General features: G+C 56.8%; 2 protein-coding genes across 19 annotated transcripts; both read right to left on the bottom strand.

Moving 5' to 3' along the window:
• Window positions 1-296: 296 nt before the first annotated feature.
• LOC120368888 lies at window positions 297-6,995 on the bottom strand. Of its 13 annotated transcripts, none has more exons than XM_039481595.1 (12): window positions 6,941-6,995; window positions 6,474-6,537; window positions 6,003-6,085; window positions 4,980-5,099; window positions 4,591-4,633; window positions 4,253-4,299; window positions 3,570-3,636; window positions 3,258-3,333; window positions 2,993-3,084; window positions 2,122-2,175; window positions 1,382-1,448; window positions 297-649 (listed from the first exon to the last, which is right to left on the bottom strand). In XM_039481595.1, exons 2-12 carry the CDS (start codon window positions 6,504-6,506, stop codon window positions 420-422), a joined length of 912 nt encoding a protein of 303 aa, XP_039337529.1. In that variant the 5' UTR covers window positions 6,507-6,537; window positions 6,941-6,995; the 3' UTR covers window positions 297-419. The 13 variants fall into 13 exon arrangements, with proteins under 13 accessions (XP_039337529.1, XP_039337531.1, XP_039337530.1 ...); XM_039481597.1 differs by having other exon boundaries at window positions 4,980-5,057; XM_039481596.1 differs by lacking the exon at window positions 6,941-6,995 and adding an exon at window positions 6,823-6,929.
• A 427-nt stretch (window positions 6,996-7,422) lies between these two features.
• KCNK4 (potassium two pore domain channel subfamily K member 4) lies at window positions 7,423-19,139 on the bottom strand. Of its 6 annotated transcripts, none has more exons than XM_039546370.1 (7): window positions 19,010-19,139; window positions 16,476-16,801; window positions 15,349-15,469; window positions 15,034-15,194; window positions 12,987-13,173; window positions 10,069-10,208; window positions 7,423-8,768 (listed from the first exon to the last, which is right to left on the bottom strand). In XM_039546370.1, the coding sequence occupies exons 2-7, from the start codon at window positions 16,662-16,664 to the stop codon at window positions 8,307-8,309; spliced, it is 1,260 nt and encodes a 419-aa protein (XP_039402304.1). In that variant the 5' UTR covers window positions 16,665-16,801; window positions 19,010-19,139; the 3' UTR covers window positions 7,423-8,306. The 6 variants fall into 6 exon arrangements, with proteins under 6 accessions (XP_039402304.1, XP_039402305.1, XP_039402303.1 ...); XM_039546371.1 differs by lacking the exon at window positions 19,010-19,139 and adding an exon at window positions 18,593-18,704; XM_039546369.1 differs by lacking the exon at window positions 19,010-19,139 and adding an exon at window positions 18,381-18,502.
• Window positions 19,140-19,836: the final 697 nt, after the last annotated feature.

Below are 19,836 nucleotides of genomic sequence, written 5' to 3'. Positions count from 1 at the left end.
CCCCCATGCCCGTATGGGTGTGGAATTGACCCATAACAGAGCCAGGGGAGGGAGTCTAGGATGCAGCTCCCTCTGGGGTGGGGTTATTTATATAGGGACCACGGTCCAAGGAGAACATTCCTTACCAAACACCTCCCCACTGCCTACAGCACAGCGACCCCCTCAACTCCCTAGAGCTGCCCGACAGCATTGGGGTTAGCACTGGCTGCCAGGGAGTGTCCCCTCCTGAGTTCCAAGCCCGCTCCCTGCAGCACAGCACCCCTCGTTCTGCTCTCAAGGAGGCAATGGGTCCGAGCAAAGGAGATAAGATCCATTTTAATTTTGTCTACAACGTTCCAAATCTCAGTGCATTCTGGGATTGGGGGCAGGGGTCAGGTGCTTGGGAGAGGGATGGGGTCATGCATCAGGGTGGTCAGAGATCAGGCATTGGTGTGAGTGTGTGAAGTGCCAAGGTCAGGAATTGGGGGTGATGGGGTGGGGTGCAGGGGAGTTTGGGGGCTCATGGAGTGGGGCACACAGGGGTGTGGACCCGCCTGACCAACCCCTCCTGACCCGGTGCTCCTAGCCCCCAGCTGCTGCCTCAGTTGCTCCATGCGCTGCTCCATATGGTGAGTGAGCGGGTGCCTTGCCCCGAGATGCCGCCGGTAATCTGTGAGGAAAATCTGGTGATCAACACTGGCTCACAGTCCCCCCTGCCCTAAGGCCCCGGCCAAAGGGAAGGAGGGGGCCACTGTAGGTGCAAGGGCTCCACCTAGTGGGCACAAGTAGCTGCATCACAGGCTCATCCCCTCCCTGCCCTATGAGGTGTTAGCCCCACGCTTGGAAGCCACCTTCCCCCCCCCCACCCCCGTGTTTATGGCATGCTTGATGTAATCCTTGGGCCTGCCCTTTGCAGGGTTTCCCATCTATCGGCTGGCATTGCACAGCATGTGCTGATTGGCCAAGGGAAGGGGTCAGGAGTCAGGGTCTTGGAATTGGGGGGAGGGTTGGACAGGCTTAGATTCTGGACAGTGTCACTCCACTGCATAGTGTTGTTGCATTGCCACATGGGGGGGGTCATATGGTGTAACGTTGTTGAGTCGCATTATGTTGCGCCAGGGGGCTCTCGCAGCGCAGTGTCGTCGTATTGTTTCCCCCGGTGCAGTGTGGTTGCGTTGTGTCACACGGCGGGGGGTAGTTGCATGGTGTTGCTGGGGGTGTGTCACCTGGCACAGGGAGGTCACATGGTGCTGTATTGGGTTGCACTGGGTGATTCCATTGGGATGCCATGTTGCATGGTGTCTCCCTGCTGCATTAGGTGCTGGCTGGAGTGGGATCCAATTTCCCGCTGAGCTGACACCCCCAACTTTACCCCCACCCATCACCCGTGTGTCCCCCTCACCTTTCAGGGTCTCTGTCAAGATTGCCAGCACCTCCTCCTCCATCAGCCCCAGGAGGGGCAGGGGCACCTGTGGCGGGAGGGAGTGGCTTTACCACTGGAGGCTCTCAGGTCTGGGAGGGGGGTATCCCCTCCTCTCTGGCTATGGAGTGGGGGAGCTCAGTGTCCAGGAGGTGATTCCCTGCAGCCCTGACCCTCCCTGGGAGGATTTCCGAGCACTCATCCATGTGATGAGAGCCTCAGTTCTCAGTGGTGCCCTGAGACTGGGGGAGGGCACTGTGAAGAGGCCCCTTCCCCACCGACATAGGACCCAGGTGGGGCATTAACCTTGTGTGTGTTCCCTGTGGGTGGGTGGAGGGAGCTCAGGGGATCATGAAAGATGCCTAGACTGGGGTTCCCCATCAGGGCCCCAAACTGGAGCATCAGAGGCGATGGGGGATCACATGAGGGGACTGACTTGGGGGAGGGAGCCCCATAAGAGGGCATCCGAAGGGGCTGGGATGATCAAGGCCGGAAGACAGGTCACCATGGGGGATCAGGGAGATTGTGGGGGACACTCTAGGGGCTCAGGGTAGGGGTACTGAAAGGTAGTCAGAGGAGGCTGGGGGCAGGTGCACTGAGTAGGTCAGGGCTCAGGTGAGATGGGAGGGGGCTGGCAGGAGGCTCAGGTCTGGGCAGGGCAGGATCATACCATCAAAGGGGGGAGAAGGGCCCCATAAAGCATGGGGTGGGGAGAGACTCACAGCTGCTTTGCAGTCCCGCTCGTGTTTCCTCAGCCGGTGCCTGTAATATTGATTCTGGCCCAGTGAGGATGAGCAGAGAGCGTGAGATGGGAGCAAACAGTGTCATGCCCACCCTGCCCCCCACCCTGCCTGCCTGGGACCACACAATGTCCCATCACCCCCCCCCACCTTGCACCCCACCCTGATTGTCTGAGACCACCCAACGCCCCCTGCTGCCCACCCCTGCCTTGCACTCCACCATGATTGCCTGGGACCACCCTATACCCCATGCCCCCATCCCCACCCCGCACTCCATCCTGACTGCCTGGAACCACCCAATGCCCCCCCATCCTGACTGCCTGGGACCAACCAATGCCCCCTGCTCCCCACCCCCACCCACCCTGTCTCTCTGAGACCACTCAATGCCCTGCCCCCATCCCTGCTCCCTAGCTATCCCCACCCTAGTTATCCTGGGCTTCCTCCCCAGCAGAGAAAGCTGAGAGGTGAAGGGCAGGAGGCCTGGGGGAGGGCCAGGCCAGGCTGTTCCCAGGCTCTCTGGGTTAAGCTTGGCTTCCCCATCCTACCAGGGGCTCTGTAATGCTGGATTCCAGTGGACTCACTGGCTTGCTTGGAGCAGGCTGGGTGGGGTCCCTGCAGATCCCCCCAGCCATATCACTCCCAAGGAGCAAAGGCTCTGCCAGGAGTCTGAACTCATTGGGACTGATTGGAGCCTCAGAGGGTGCTGGAGCCCAGAGGCCCAGCCCTGGGCACAGAGCCGCTGGACTTGCCCTGGTGAAATGCTGAGCCTGGGTCTGACAAATAATAGGACTCCTCCCAAAGGGACGGTCAGACTATCTGCAGGCCCAAGATGTGGGGGTCTGGCTGTACCCACCTGTGTTAGCTGGTCCACGTGGTAACCCCGCTGGTGTGCCAGTCTCCAGTGGCTGATGCGACTCCCTATGGTCAATATAGTGCTGCCCATGCCTGAGGGGGCAGAGTGACTGAGCTTGAGGTAGTGGGTGGGGGCTCAGTCTATAACCCCCACCCACCACAGATCCAAAAGCACACAGGTATCCCTCACCTGGTGCTGAATGAAGCCACCTCTGGGGTGGAGAGCGGGGGCTGTTTACACAGGGATTCCTCCCCCCATGACTCACCTGAGAGGGTGGTGTGTGACTCCAGCTGGGGGAGATGGGCTGAGGTCGCTAAGGCTGCAGCAGCAGGCCCAGGTTCCTGGTGGGAGGAATCCCTTTAGAGCAATTGGGGGCAGCCGAGATGCCCCCTAACTCCATCCCCAGGCCTTGCCTCCTCCTGTGGCTTTGAACCCATGGCATCTAAGAGGCGGCTTCCTTTCCCACCTCCTCCCCCACAGGCAGCCCCTTCCTTGGAGTTGGGGGGAGGGGGGAGTGTGCAGGGCAGATGCCCAGATCCCACTGCCCCCCAGCCCTCTGTCCCCCAGTCACTCCTACCTCCTGACAGGCACAGTCTGGTTCTTCTGAGTCATCATGGGGTGGAGGGGAGGTGCCCCTGGGTGACCTGTGGGTGGGGAGGGCATCCTGGTGAGAGGAGAGTATCCCCCGCCCCTCCCCAGATCAGATCAATGGGCCCATCTAGTGCAGTAGCCTGTCTTCCCCTTTCCCTGCCCAGGAGCAGACCTGTGGGACCATCCAATCCAGCATCTCCCTCCCCCAGCTCCAGGCCAGACTGTGTTCCTATGTGGGGGGGTGGCTGGAGCCCTGGAGTGGAAATTCCTTTAGCACCGATCAGCTAAAAGCTTCTGTGAGGGGGGTGGATTCCATTAGGGGCATGAGAGCAGAGTCCCCTGGGGGGCATGGAGCTGGTGGGGGGATGGAATGGGGAAAGCAGCATCCCCAAGGCAGGTAGGGAGCCAGGATGGAGAAGCTGCTGCTGCCCCACAGAGCAGATCAACCCCCACCCAATGAGGCTGAGCTGTCTGCCCCCCATGGGTCCCTGACTCCTGGGCATGCCACAGTCTAATTGTGACCCCCCAGACCCAGCCATGTCCCCCAGAGGACAATTGCCCCATGGATCCTGTGTTACATATTAACCCCCCTTCCCGAACTCTGTCACTCCACCCCCAGTCACTAGAGATGGAGAGGCCTAGATGCCAACCCAATCACCCCACTCTTACCCCTCAGCAGCATCCATCATCTGTTCCCCCTGCTCCAGCGCCTTCTCCTGCAACAACAGAGTGAGTTAAAGCAGACTCAGCTGCATCCCTTTCAGTGACACCCCAGAGAGCCCCAGTCCCTCTCCCAACACTGCGGTGCCCCCCCAGGAACCCCAGTCTCTGTCTCCCACTCTGCAGTGACACCTGCCAGCACCCCACATTGGTATTGGCACCATACAGGGATACCCAGTATTAGCCTCCCCCTAATATGGGAATGGCATTGTAGAGGATTGGGCACCTCCCAGCCATTAACAAAGACCACTCGTCCCCCCTCCACACACCCCAGTCCCATCCCCTACCTCCTGGGCAGTGCTGGGGTCAGGGGAGAGGCTCCACGCAGACCTGCAGAGAGAGGCAGGGCTTAGCAGGAGCATCACAGATTTACCGGGGTGCACTGTGCTGGCAAGCATGTCCAGGAATGCCCCGTGGGCGTGCCAGTCCCTGGGGTTAGGGTGAGCACCCCTACTCCAGCAGGCCTAGGCAGGGTCCTGAGCTCTCCAGCGCCCCGTGTGTCTGTATCTCCTTCTCCTTCCCCCGCCAGAGCCTCGCTCTCTGCTCCCTGGCCTGGGCAGCCAGATTCTTAATCCAGCGACATAGGAACATACGGCTGGAAGGAACCTGCTGGCTAACTGAGTCCGGACCCTGCTCTTGCAGCCAACCTGTTATAGGATCCTGGTTGGAAACTTACCCAGCTCCATCCTCAGGCTGGTTGGGGTGCTTGCCCACCCCTCCTCCTACTGAGAGGCTGCTCCAGACCATTCCTCCTCTGCTGGGCACAAACCTTCTCACATTCAGCCTCAGTGGATTCCTGGCCAGGTTATCCCCCATTTGTTCTTACGCCAACATTCATCACTCATAAGCCCCACTGTCATCATCCAGTCTGACCTCTGGCACCACGGGCCATAGGGCTGCCCTGAACCAATTCCCATTTGAACTAGAGCAAATCTGGATTTTGGTGGCCCTTTGCTAGACTGAAGAACCTTCTGTTATCATGTCTGTTCTCCAGGCAGGTGCCTAGAGACTGGGAGCAAGTTACCTCTTCACGTTCTCTTGGTTAAATGACAGTAACTGAGTCCTGCAGTCTCTCTCTGTACAGCATTGTACCAGTAAGGCATCAGGATAAGGCATTATTACCTGACAGCTGCCCATGTGCCTACATGGAAACATTTCTCCAGATTAAGGCAGGGTGTGAATTTTAAGTGGATTAACTATTCCTGATTAACTGCATATGTGGATGCTCTTGGACCAGGAGCAGAGTGCCTTGTTCCAGATTAGTTTAATCTGGATTAGGATAATTTGGGATAAGGCACTCTGATTCTGAAATTAGGGTGTCCACACATGGAGTTAGGAATCATTAATCAGGAATAGCTCCTGAGCAGACAAGGCTTTGGTGCCCAGGTGCAGCCCTGCAGGGCTCCCAAGTTCGCTCCAGGGCTCTGTTCCTAGGGACAGTTCTTGTTGGTGCATCCATCCCCAGTCAGAGAGAGCTGCAGCCATCCTGTCTCCCCTGCCCTGGAGGGGAAAGTAATCCCTTTCCGCTCATGGGATGGCAATCCCAAGGGTATGGGGAAACTGAGTCATGCCTATTGTTCTTACAAATATGGCAGCATTTCCCACATTTTCCACAGGGTGATGTGATATACCCCCACCCTGTGTTTAGTCAAGTATCCTCCCCCACCCCCAGCTAACCATGTAGCCCTGTATCCCATGCCTTTGGGGTGATATTCCCAGCATCCTCTGCTCCCACCATCTGCGCAATTCCATCTCGCCATCCAGTTCCATTCCTGACTTGCCCTGCAATGGACCAGGAAGCCATTAATGGGGTGCCCCTCCCTCACAGCCCCTTTGCTGGAAGGGGGTTATCCAGAGGACTGGAGCTCTCCCAGATGCCACTGCCACCCCTCTGTGAATTGGGGCCCAGCTCTCCCAGACACCCTCCTTGAAATTGAGACCCAGAGTGCCTTCCTGAATCAGGACCTCATGCCTACAGATTCCTGCCCTTGAAACCAGGACCAGTGCCCCAGATGCACCCCCCCTTGAAATCAGAATCCAGTGACCCAACAGGCCCCCTCAAACTGAGACGTAGTGCCCCCAGATGCCTTCCTATCCATGTTGCATCCTCCATTGCGCCCCACCACCACCCAGAGGGATTTTGGGGGTGTCACCTCACATGTCCTGTTACCTGCTCTGTGTCCAGCTCATCTCCACTCTTCATGATGCCCCAGGGAACTGGGTGAGCTCAGAGCCTGAGACACCAGGGGGAGGGGAAGTGTCAGAGCTAGCAGCCCCCCCCAATCCCCCCCCTTTTTAGCCCCCTCATTCCTATCCCCCACATGCCTTTGGTACCCAGTCATCCCCACCCCAGCACTCCCATTGAGCCCCCACATCCTTCATGCCCCTTGCAGCCCCGTCACCCCTCTTGACATCTGCCTACCCCTCCACACATGCCCGCTAACCCGCCAAACCCAGCCACACACCTCTGCCCCCCATTTACTCCTCCACTCCCCCTCTCTCATCAGACCCCCACCTACTTTGTGCCCCCCCATCACCCTTCCAGTATGGGGCACAGAGAGAAGCTGGAGTTTGGGGGGTTAGAGACCACAATGACCATACACACACGCCCCCCAAAAAAGGAAAGGATGGACTCACAGACACCCCACTCAGACCAGGACCTCATGGTGCCCTGCGGTGACGCCATGGCAACAGAAGAACCCTGCTGGGCAACAGTCTCCAGGCCCCCACATCCCTTCCCAGGGACCCCAGATTCTCTCACTTGCCCCCAGCAGAGCTGGGGGAGAAGGAGACTCACCCCCCCAAGGTCCCCAATCCCCCACACCATACTTTGCACAGGTCCCCTGGGGGTGGAGGACCCCTGGGAGGGGTGACACCCCCCACTCTGTGGCCCCACCTCCATCATGCTCCACTTACTTCCACTCCCAGCACCCCTTCTGCACTGCCCCCCCACCCTGGTTCCTGTCCCCCATCAAACCCCTACAGCCTCTTGCCTCTGAACCCCCCTACACCTCTTCCATGCTCCCCCACCCCTCCTGGACTAGTGCCTCCTGAGCACCCCCTCCCTGAGGCACTGTGCCAGCCATGCCGACCCTGGACAGACACACGGATGCAGTGTCTCTCATTCAGATTTTGGTTTAATCTGGAAAATAAAAAACAAAACAAAAAATCGTCCATCGAACAGAGTCAAACAGGCACCTTTGTGTGTGTGGATTGGGGGGGGCGGGCGGCGACAGGACAGACAGACACACAGCGGGATCGCTGGGTGGACACCCCCACTCCCTACACCACGGGGGAGTGGGGGAGGCAGCAGGGAACAGCATTGCCCCTTGTTCGGTTCAATAAATTCCCCCAGTTGATTTGGGAGGGGTCACCCCCCAGGAGTTTGGGGGTTCAGAATATCATTTGGCAGTTTGATCCCTCCCCCCTTTTGGGGGGGCTTAAGGACCCAGCTCACAAGGCAAATGAGGCACAGATTTGGGGGGAGACGGGGGTGTCCCCCACGAGCTGCCCCCCAGACACTCCAGGGGAGGGAGTTAGTCTCTGAACTGGGGTGGTAGGTGTCTGTGTGCAGTGGGGTTCCCTGTATTGGAGTGGGTCTCCTGGTACCAGGAAGGGGATGGGAGCAAATCCCTTTTCTGGGCGTGGGTGGGGTCTGGTGCTGGGGAGGGACAGTTAGCACCTTGAGGGGACCATGGAGGATGGTGTCTCTGTGCCAGGGGTGCTCAGCTGGTACCGGGGTGGGAGAGGCAGTCTCAGTGCTGGGTTGGCAGTTGGCAGCAGGGGGGCAGTTGCCATCACAGGGGATGGGATGTCTCCATGCGGGGTGGCCCAGTTGGTACCATGAAGGATGGGAGGTCTGTGTTGGTGGGGGCCCATTGGTACCATGGGGGACAGGAAGGCCCAGCTGACAGCCAGGGGGGCAGTCTCTATGCTGTTGGGGGCACAGGTAGCACCATGCTGCAGGGTAGCAGTCTCCGTGCTGGGGTCGCTCCACTCCCCTCTAGACCGCCTCGCCCTTGTGGCGAGTGCGGCTCAGCAGGTCCATAGGCAGGCCGGGGGGCTGGCCGTGGGTGTGGCGGGTACGCAGGCGGCGGAGTTGGCGGGGGCGCTTGGCCTGCAGCCCCCCTTCGCTGGGCGCCTCGCTCTGGGTGTCGGAGCTCTCATCGATGAAGGCCAGGTTCTCCCCCATGTAGTCTATAGGGCGCAGGCCGCCCCCCGCTGAGGCGGCCATGTTGCGGGCGTTGAGCTGGGCCACCTGCAGGGCGGTGCTGGGAGAGGGGAGCTCCGGGCGAGGCAAGGGAGGTGGTGGAGAAGGTGGAAGCTCTGGGGGCATAGGGGAGGGTGGGTGTCCCTTCAGCGTCCCCACTTTCTGAAGCTTCTCGGGCAGCCCCATGCCCGTCACCCGCAGCTGGGCTGTCACATTCCCTGTCCAGCTGGCAGCCTGCGCGGTGAGGCCTCCCATCTGTAGGTTGAGAGGGGAATCAGGGACAGGCAGGGAAATCTCCCACACTGATCCCACCGCGTTCACCACCGATCCCCCCCCACTGACCTCCCTGCCCACATCCCTCCACTGATCCCCTCAACATACACCCCCAGCCCCCTCAGCCTGCAGGGTGAGACCCCCTGCCATCTGGGGGGAGAGTCAGGGAACCCATCCAAGCCCTGCCACTGACCCCCCTCCACTTCCACCCTGACCCCCCACATACTTACTGCTCCCCACCCCATCCCTTCCCACTGACATGCCCCCTCTCCACATGAACCACTCCTCCCTTCCCCCACCCATCCACTCTGCTGGATTGGGAGGTGTCAGACTGGGGGGGAGCATGCCCTGAGGTGTGTGTACAGGATGTGGGGGGAGGCTCTTTTGAAGGGGGTGCATGCTAGTGTGCGTGTGCAGGGTGGGTACATAGCCTTTGTGCACCAGGACAGCACCCGCCAGTGGGTGTATCTTGTGGGGGTGGGGTGGAGCAGTGACGGAGTCCACAGGGGGATGCAGGGGCTGTGAGAGGGGTCAAATGGAGTGGTTGGCTGGGGGTGGGGAGGACCCATCTCATCCCACGTGTGCTGGGTCAGCACCCCCAGCAAGTTGTCAATGGGGGGCGATGGGGGGTCCTTTAAGGGGTTAGAAGAGGTGGTGGTTGTGAAGGGGTCTGTAGTGGGGTACCAACCCTGGCATGTGTATGCATGTGTATGCTGTGTACTCGCAGCCAGTTGGGGGTGCCGTGGGGGGGTCATTGGGATGGGATGGGGACACCATGGGGGATGCAAAGTCTGTGGGAGGATGCAAAAGGGTGTTGGGGGGATAGTGAGAGTCTGTGGGGAGTAGGAGAGGTGGGGTGGGGGACAGTGAGGGGGTTAGAGAGGTGAGGGGGATAGGTCTGTGGGTGACAGGAGGAGACAGTGGAGAGTTCATGGGGGATGCAAAGGGGAGGCAGTAAGGGGATGGAGGGCAAGACAGTGAGGGGGTTCATAGGGGGAGCTGGAGGGGTGGGAGGCAATGGAGGCTCTGTGCGGGGTTGGAGGGGCAAGATGGCAGAAAGTAGGGGGGTTGGAGGAGTGGGGGGCAGAGGAGCACAGCAGAGGGGAGTCCATTGGGGGTCCATGAGAGGATGCAAAAGGGGGCAGTGAGTGGGTCAGAGGGCAGGGTAGTGAGGGTTCCGTGGGAGGGTAAGGGGCAGGATGGGGGGCAAAGAGGGGATCTGAGGGGTGGGGAGAAGTGAGGGGATCAAAGGGGCGGTGTGGGGGAAGTGCAGGGTACCAACCTCGGCCCGTGTGCGACGGGACAACACCCGCAGCCAGTTGCCAATCATGGTGAGGATGGAGGCGAAGTAGGCGAGGCCCAGCAGGATCCAGAACCAGACCAGAGGCTTGTACCAGGGGTGCTTGTCCCCCATACCATCACCTGGGAGGGAAGATGCTGAGACACTGCCCCCGAAACACACAAATTCCTCGCTGCACCGGCTGTGCCTTCCCTGCCCCTCTCTCCCATCACTCCACTGCCCCCAATCCTCCTGCCAGCCCCTCTCCACCCACTTCCCTCTGCCCCCTCCCTATTCTCCTTTCCCTGTACCAGGCCCCCCTGGCCATATAAGAATGGCCAATGGTCCATCTAGAGCAGTATCCTGTCTTCCGACAGTAGCCCACACCGGAGCTTCAGGGAGAGTGTACAAAACAGGGCAATTTGGAGAGATCCATCTGTCTGCCCCTCCTGGCTTCTGACAGTTGGAAGGTTAAGAGCACCCTAAGCATGGGGTATATCCATCTCTGACCATCTTAGCCAATAGCCAGTGATGGACCTATTTTCCATGAACTTATCTAATTCTTTTTTGAACCCAGTTATACTTCTGGCCTTCACAACATCTCATGAGAGGTTGACTGTGTCTTGTGTGAAGAAGTATTTCTTCTTGTTTGTATTAAACTTGCTCCCCATTAATTTCAATCAGTGACCCCCTGGTTTTTGTATTGTGTGAAAGGGTAAATAAGACTTCTCTATTTTTCTACACCAGTCATGATTTTGTAGACCTCTATCATATCTCCCACTTGATTGTTCAGCTTAGAAAAGAGACAATCCTAATATTTTTAGACTCTCCTCATATGGAAGTTATTCCATACCCTTGATCACCACTGTTGTCCTTTTCTGAATGTTTTCCAGTTCCACTATATATCCTTTTTGAGATGGGACAACCAGAACTGGACACAGAATTCAAGGTGTGGGCACATCATGGATTTATATAGTGGCATTATAATATTTTCTGTCTTCTTTTCTATCCTTCCTAGCATTCTGTTAGCCTTTCTGACCACTGCTGCACATTGAGCTGAAGTTTTCAGAGAACTACCCACAAGAACTCCAAGATCTCATTTTTGAGTGGCAACATCTAATTTAGACCTCATCATTTTGTATGTGTAGCTAGGATTATGTTTCCCAGTGTGCATTACTTTGCACTTACCAACGCTGAATTTCATCTCCCATTCTCTTGCCCACTCATGCAGTTTCGTGAGATCCCTTTGTAACTCTTTGCAGTCTGCTTTAGACTCAACTATCTTAAGTAATTTTTTATCATCTGCAAACTTTGCCATTTCACTGTTCACTCCCCTTTTCCAGATCATTAGTGAATATGTTGAATAGCACAGGTCCCAGTCCCTCAGGGGACGCTGATATTTACCTCTCTCCATTCTGAAAACTGACCATTTATTCCTACCCTTTGTTTCCTATCTTTCAACCAGTTACTGATCCACGAGAGAGCCTTCCTTCTAATCCCACGACTACTTTTTTCGTAAGAGCCTTTGGTGAGAGACCTTGTCAAAGACTTTCTCAAAATCTAAGTACACTATATCGACTAGATCACCCTTATCCACATGCTTGTTGACCCCTCTCAAAGAATTCTTGAGTCATGAGCCACAACTTCTCTTTACAAAAGCTGTGTTGACTCTTCTCCAACAAAGTGTGTTTATCAGTGTTAACTGATAATTCAGGGTTTTTTGTTTTTTTTTACTAAAGTTTCTACCAGTTTGCCCAGTACTGAAGTTAGGCTCACTGGCCTGTAATTGCCAGGATCAACTCTGGAGCCTTTTTTTAAAAATTGGCATTACATTAAGCTATCCTCCAGCCACCTGGTACAGAAGCTTGTTTCAGTGACGGATTACATACCACAGTTAGTAGTCCTGCCATTTCATGTTTGAACTCTTGGGTGAATACCAACTGGTCCTGGTGACTTATTACGGTTTAATTATCAATTTGTTCTAAAATCAATTCCACTGACACGTCTGTGTAATAGTACTTCACATGTATCACCCAAAAAGAATAGCTCTGATGGGGGTATCTCCCCCACAGCCTCTGGAGTGAAGACTGATGCAAAGAATCCTTTTAGCGTCTCTGCAATGGCCTTGTCTTCCTTGAGTACTCCTTGAACACTTTTGTGGCCTGGCCCCACTGCCTGTCTGACATGCTTCCTGCCTCTGATGTACTAAAAAAAATTCTTACTCTTACTTTTTGTGTCTTTAGCAAGTTGCTTCTCAAGTTCTTTCTTGGCCTGTCTTATTACACTTGTACCGTTAACCAGCCTGAGTTTGTTGGAACTCATTGGAATTTGATTTCCAACGTTTAAAGGGTGCTTTTTTGCTTTTAACAACCTCCATTATTCTGCTGTTTAGCTCTGGTGGTATTCTTTTGGTCCTCGTATGGTCTTTTCTGATTTGGGGTATACATTTACTATGACCCTGTATTATGGGGTTTTTAAATAGTCCCCGCTGCTTGCAGGCATTTTGCCCTTGTGACAGCTCCTTTTAATTTCCATCTAACAAGTGTCCTCATTTTGTGTAGTTCCCCTTTTTAAAGTTAAATTTTACTGTAATGGGATTTTGTGTGTGTGTATTATCTCCCTACAGAGATGCTAAATTTAATTACATTATGGTCGCTATTACTGAGCAGTCCTGCTATAATTAGCTCTTGGACCACATCCTCTGCTCCACTTAGGACATCACACCTCACCACCCACCTTCCCTGTCATTCGCTCCTCACACCTCCCACACTGGGACCCACTAGGGGCTCTCTCACACTAACCCACACACACACTAGGCTCCCCCCTCCCCTTTCCTTGTCTCCCATGAAGCCCAGCTTCCACTGAGCCCCCCTCCTGCCCATCACCGACAGCCTCCCCCATATAGATCCCCTCATGCCTACCTGCTACATAGTCCCCGAAGCCGATGGTAGTCAGCGTGATGACCACGAAGTAGACAGATTCCAGCAGGGTCCAGCCCTCCACTCGCTGGAACACAATGGTGGGGATGGTGACGAAGAGGATGCAGCCAATGAGGATGAAGAGCAGGGCAGAGAGAACCCTAACAATGGTAGGACTCACCTGCCATTTCTGGGAGGGAGGAGACAGCATCAGGGGAGTACCAGGGGAAAGCCCCTCCCCCACACGCACACTCTGACCCCCGAGAGGGGAACCACCACCACCACTACCACACACACCAACCCCTTTGCCCCTCACACACACTGATTCCTCCTAACACACACACACACACACACACACTCTCTCTCTCTCTCTCTCGCCCCCCCACCTCACACAGCCCCCTGGCAGTAGAGGTGCCACCTGGCCGGGTTTTGTACTGCTTTGCCAGGTAGAAGATTTTCTGTGCTGGGTTTTTTCACTTGAGACATGCCAAAGCACTCTACAATCCATGCTTTGTAGTTTGGACTGTGGCCCATGTTAGGATGAGGTAAGAAAAATGATAAAAGACATCCACGCAGTGTGCAGCGGCAGTCAAAAAAGCAAACAGGATGTTAGGAATCATTAAAAAAGGGATAGAGAATAAGACAGAGAATATCTTATTGCCCTTATATAAATCCATGGTTCGCCCACATCTCGAATACTGTGTACAGATGTGGTCTCCTCATCTCAAAAAAGATATACTGGTATTAGAAAAGGTTCAGAGAAGGGCAACGAAAATGATTAGGGGTTTGGACGGGTTCCCATATGAGGAGAGATTAAAGAGGCTAGGACTCTTCAGCTTGGAAAAGAGGAGACTAAGGGGGGATATGATAGAGGTCTATAAAATCATGAGTGGTGCGGAGAAAGTGAATAAGGAAAAGTTATTTAATTTTTCCTATAAGAACTAGGGGCCACCAAATGAAATTAATAGGCAGCAGGTTTAAAACAAATAAAAGGAAGTTCTTGTTCACACTGTGCACAGTCAACCTGTGAAACTCCTTGCCTGAGGAGGTTGTGAAGGCTAGGATTATAACAGGGTTTAAAAGAGAACTGGATAAATTCATGGAGGTTAAGTCCATTAATGGCTATTAGCCAGGATGGGTAAGGAATGGTGTCCCTAGCCTCTGTTTGTCAGAGGGTGGAGATGGATGGCAGGAAAGAGCTCACTTGATCATTACCTGTTAGGTTCATTCCCTCTGGGACACCTGGCATTGGCCACTGTCGGTAGACAGGATACTGGGCTGGATGGACCTTTGGTTTGACCCAGTATGGCCATTTTTATGTTCTTATGTAAAAGAACATAAAAATATACAGATTGTGTGGAGGTTGTTTGTCTGTTTTGTAAAACGATTCTCTAACGCATTCTAGTAATACCTATAATGGGCACTAGGACCCTTTTCCTTAACAGGGGGTGTGGCTAGTGACTGGGTTCTGGTCGTGGTGTGACAAGTGGACCAGATTTTGTTGTTGGTTGATGGGCTGATGGCCAGAGGCTGTGATTTGTTAGGTGGCAGGGTGGCCAGAGGCTGGGTTTTCTGCACCTCGGAGGTGGCCACACTACCCAGGAGGGGAACTGTGCCACACAACCCTGGGGAAAGGACCCTCCCCCCACCTCTGGGAAGGGAATCCCTGGAACCCACGGGGTGGGGGCAGAGAGTGTTGGGGGAGGAAACAGACTGGGGAGCCCCCTGGGACAGGAGCCCCCAACCAAGCTGGCCCCATAAATGGGAATGATCTAGTGCTGGGAAGCAGAGCTAGGCTCCTGGTCCCACTATCTGACACCTCCTCTGCAGCACCTCTGCTCTGCACACAGCCCGGAGAGTGGGTGCAGGGGCATGGGGGGGCTGCTGGGGGAGCAGAGGAGGCTGGGAGACCAAGGGGGACCGTGGAAGACACTGTAGCTGCTGGACATAAGGGGTTGGAGCGGGGGAAGCACTGACGACCCTGGAGCTGCTGGGTACATGGGCCCTGGCTCTGTGGGGGCCGGGGGACAGGGACGCAGAGGGCACTCACCAGGAAGATATCCTCCACCTTGCTGATGGCCTGGCGCAGCGAGAAGCCCAGGTGGTCGCCCACCCCAGCCAGCAGCATCCCGAAGAGCGGGATCCCAACCAGAGCGTAGAAGATGCAGAAGAGACGCCCCCCCTCTGTCTTGGGGGATGTGTTACCGAACCCTGGGGGGGGCATGGAGTCAGCAGGGAGGGGGCAGAACTGATGCCCCTTAATCCTGAACTGCAGCTCACTGCTATTGCAGCCCTGAGCACCCACCCCCAACCTCTGCCCTCAATCCCTACCCACAGCGCGCACACACATCCCACGGGCCAGTACCGATGGTGGTGATGACGGTGCCAGCGAAGAAGAAGGCGCTGCCCATGTCCCAGTTGGTGCTGGTGCTATTGGTGCTGTTGGCTGTGGGGTCAGCGCCGGCACCCATGGCGTCTCTGACATGCTGGGGGAAATGGGAGGGGTTAATGCTAGTGCTTTTGGGCTCCCCCACATCATGCAGCTCCTGCTGTCCCCTCCCCACATCCTTAACCCCGAACTTGGCTTTCCCAGTACACATTTGCCAACCCTTTCCTGACTGCCCCATGGCTGTTGTCCCCAGACACCTGACTGCCCCCCACCCTTCCCTTCCCCTCCCCTCTTTCCCCTTCTTCTCCCCATCTCCCCCTGGAAACCCTCCATCAGCCTCACCCCACCCCATTGCCCCCCAAATCACCCCAACCTGCATCTGCTTCTGCCCCACACCCTTCCCATTCCTCCAGCACTGTCCCTCCCCATCTACTCCTTACAACCATCCCCTCCCCCCCCCCATTGGCCAAAATCAGAGTTGTCAATCTCAGGAGTTTTCCAGCCTGGCCCAAGGGTTAGGGGGAAAAGCCCCTGTGATTGGCTGCTCTTCTCCCACTTTCTCCACCTCCTGGGAAGGGCAGCCAATCAGGGCTGCTGCAGGAGGCAGATGATGCTCTCCCTCCCCCACAAGAGATATCAGCTAGAGAACTGTGGGGTGTGAGGGGAGAGAAGGAGCAGGGGACAGGAGGGAATGGGGGAGGAAAGGAGAAAGAGCCCAGCAGCTTAGGGCAGCCCTGCTCCCCCCTTCAGCCCTGCCCCTCCCAGACTGGGGGAGGGTGACAAGCCCCATGGAGCTGCAAGAGGAGGGGGGCAGATGTAGGAGGCCAGGGAGGGAATTAATTTCTGGACTGGGGATAGAGAATTAATTCATTAGGATTTTAGGAAAAGCTGGAGGCTCTGCGCAATCCCTGAGCCAGCAAGAGCCTCTGTCTCTTTAGGAACTGGCAGCGCTGTAACTGAGGGGACTTTCAGTGGTGGCCATAGCACTTCCCATCACCCACACCAATGCCTGCTACCCCCTCCACCATGCCCCACCCCTGCTCCCCTCTTTCCCCTATTCACCCCACCCCATCCCCTTCCATGCCCTTCTCCCACCATCTCACCAGGATGAGTGTGTCCAGCTCCTGGCTGGGCACACAGCGATATCTCTGCAGGAACTGCTCACGGATGACCTGCAGTGCCTCCTGCTGGCGGCTCTCATGCGGCTGCTCCAGCAGGCGGAAGACGAAGGCGCCGCTCACCAGGTAGGCCAGCACCACTGTCAGCAGGGCCAGCACCGTAGCCCGTCGCATCACGCTGCCCCGCCCACTATGGGGTGTCTGCCCCACCCCCGCCCCACTCAGGATTGACTCCTTAGATGAGTAGCAGACAGGCAGTGCCCCATGGTTCTCGGCAGGGTTGGGGGCTGCAGGGGTCAGGGGAGAGCTCACTACAGGGAGAAGATGGGGGTGAGTGTGGGGGAGGCCACCCCAATACCACCCATACCCCAATAACCTCCAGTGCAGAGATCCCCATTGCACCCTAATATCACCAACACCCCATCCCAATACACCCATAACCCAATCCACTGCATAGAGTCCCCCATTACATCCAAATACCATCCATAGCCCCCCACCCTGATATGCCCCACCCATACCCCCACTGCATAGAGACCCACATTACACCCTGATACTACCCATAGCCCCCCAATAGCAATAAGCCCCCCATACCCCAATAGCCCTCACTGCAGAGAGACCCCCAATACTACCCATAGCCCCCTATTCTGATATACCTTACCCATACCTCCATCCAATATGCCCCACCCATAATCCACTCACCCTCACTGCAGAGACAGCTCATTACATCCCAATATCACCCATAGCCCCCACCCTGATACACCCCACCCCTACCCCCATAACCGTCCCAGTAGAGATCCCATTACACCCATTCATACCCCCAATAACCCCACTGCATAGAGACCCCCATTACACCTGATACTCAGATGGCCTCCCCCTGATATCCCCCACCCATACCCCAATCTCCACTGCATATAGACCCCCCAGAGGTCCCACTCCAATATGCTCCACCCATACCCCCATAACTCCTACTGCTTAGAGACCCTCATAGTCCCTACCCTGATACACCCTATCCATACCTCCAATAACCCCACTATGTAGAGACCCTCCAGTATACCCAATACCGCTCATAGCTTCCACCCTGATATGCCCTCTTTATCCCCTCCAATAAACCCCCTTCTTAGAGAACCCCAACCCAATATGCCACACCCAGTAGCCCATGGTGCTCTGGGGCAGTGGCTCACTGGGGTGGGGGATGGGAGGAGTGTGGAGAGATGCCTACCCCACATAGTCCCTACTGCAGAGACACCCATTACACCCACATATCCCCAATATCCCCTATACCCCCACCCCAATACCACATGCATAGGGGGCTTCGGGGATAGCTCTCTGTGGGGAGAGGACACAGGCAGAGTCCAGAGAAAGACACCCTCCTTCTGCCAACTCCCCATATCCCCCACTGCACAGACATCCCTCTATGCCACCTCCCACCCCCAGTGCCATGTGGTGTTCCAGGGGGTGGCTGGGGGTAGCTCACTGCAGGGGGAGACCACTCCTACAGCACCACACCCATCTTCCTCCAACAACCCCCGCTACACAAAGACCCTCCATCCTCCACCTCCAAATGCCCATAGTGCTTGGCAGGGCAGGGTGAGAAGAGACACCCCTTTTTCCCACCCCCATAACATAGAGAAACCCCAGTTCCCCCCAATACCTACGCTACTCCGGGAGATGGCGTAGCTCACTGCAGGGGGAGGGGTGTGGGGGAATATACCCCCACCTTTCCCCCATTCCCAACCTGATACCCTTCCATCCCCCATACCCTCTGCCGCCCCATCCACCCCCCGCTCTGCCTCAGCCCCCAGGGTGCCCATGGGAGGTAGGTTGCTCATTGCAAGGGGATCACAGGGAGTGGGAGCATCACGCCGAGACTCCTCTGCTCCCCCTCCATACCTTATGGTGCTCGGCGGGAGGGCAGCGAGAAGGCTGGTTGAGAAGCTGCACTGACACCCCGGCTCCGCCCCCCTCCCCTTGGGATCCCCCCAGCGCCGCTCGGAGCCGGAACCTCTGCCCAGTGGGTCCCCCCGCCAGCAGACCCCGCTCCCCAACAGACAGACGGGACGAGACAAGGAGCTCGGGGGGGGGGGGGGGAGCGCTCCGCCCACCTCGCTGCCTCCCCCGGCCGGCCCCCAGCTGGGCAGCAGCGCGCAGTGCGCACTCGGCGGGGCGGGCAGGGGCTGCGGTGGATGGAGCCGGGAGGGGGCAATGAGACGGCGCCGGGGCTGCTGCCAGGAGATGCTGTAGCTGGAGGAGCAGAGCTTAAAGGGGCAGGAGCAGCCGGGTGTGTGCTCAGCTGCCCATGAGGTGGGGGAAGGGCACCGGGGGGGACCCCCATCCCCTGACCAGGGACCCTCGGGGGGGGGTTAACTCCAATCCTAGGGATCCCCGATGGGGAGGGTCTTGGGGGAGTTAACCCCAGTCCCGGGGGGCCCACACGTAGGGGATACACTGTACAGCCCCTTGCAGAGGGCGCGGGGGTCTCCCTCCCCCACCCCGGGGGAAAGGCTGCCCCATTCACTCACCTGGGTACCATGCAGAACCAGACCCTACAGTAGCTGGGCTCCAGGGAGCGACGGAGGGGGGCTGAGTCTCCCGGCCCCTCCCAGTCGGGTGCGTGGGGGGGGGAAGCTGCCTGGTGCACAGCTGGCTCTGTGCCAGCCCACCCCCATCCAACCTGTCAGCCAGAGCCCAATTAACGGGAGTCTTTCAATTAGCTCTGCCCCGCCAGACCCTGGTGCCGCCACCGCAGGTTTGGCACTGCACAGGGGCCGCCAGCCAGCGTCCGTGCCCAGCCTGCCAGCAGAGGGCTGCAGGGAGCGGAGCAGGAGCGCCAGCTGCATGGGGAGCTCCCGGCTACGCCACGCTTGGCCTCTGCCAGTAGGGGGCGTTGTACACGGCCCCCTGTCGCCCCCTGTGGTGTGTACACACACACTCACACTTGTCTCATACACAGAGTGAGGCTCGTTCTCTCCAGCATGGGGTGACAGACACACATGGTGCCTCTCATACACCCCCGTGTCACACATTGTATCACACACACTATCACACCCCATCTCACACACATCCCTGTGTCTGTGTCTCCCGCACAAACTCTCTCACACACCCTGTCACACACTGTAGCTTACACACTGTAACACCCCATCTCACACGCATCCCCGTGTCTGTTGCTTGTACTTGGACTGTCTCACACAGCATCACACACTGTCCCACCCCATCTCCATGTCTGTCTCCCGTACATGGTCTCTCTCACACACCACATGTATCTCACACACACACACACACACACACACACACACACACACACAGAGTTTCACCCCATCTCACATGGATCCCCATGTCTATGTCTCAT

The sequence above is a fragment of the Mauremys reevesii genome, linkage group 7, assembly GCF_016161935.1.
Source record: "Mauremys reevesii isolate NIE-2019 linkage group 7, ASM1616193v1, whole genome shotgun sequence".
NCBI classification, from domain to species: Eukaryota; Metazoa; Chordata; order Testudines; family Geoemydidae; genus Mauremys; species Mauremys reevesii.
The sequence above is the reverse complement of the archived record's forward strand: the minus strand, read 5'-3'. Positions and strand labels throughout refer to the sequence as shown.

Bases quoted from the DNA above. Each gene is read 5' to 3' on its own strand.
- KCNK4 (XM_039546367.1), bottom strand. From the start codon at position 17,558: ATGAGCGGTATTGGGTATACTGGAGGGTCTCTACATAGTGGGGTTATT. The intron at 16,802-17,506 runs GTATGGATAGGG...TTCTCCCTGTAG, and splicing joins ACATAGTGGGGTTATTGGAG to TGAGCTCTCCCCTGACCCCT. The intron at 15,470-16,475 runs GTGAGATGGTGG...CATTTCCCCCAG, and splicing joins AGCTGGACACACTCATCCTG to CATGTCAGAGACGCCATGGG.
- LOC120368888 (XM_039481595.1), bottom strand. From the start codon at position 6,506: ATGAAGAGTGGAGATGAGCTGGACACAGAGCAG. The intron at 5,100-6,002 runs GCATGGGATACA...TAACCTGGCCAG, and splicing joins CTGGGAATATCACCCCAAAG to GAATCCACTGAGGCTGAATG. The intron at 3,334-3,569 runs GTAGGAGTGACT...TCCTCCCACCAG, and splicing joins CAGACTGTGCCTGTCAGGAG to GAACCTGGGCCTGCTGCTGC.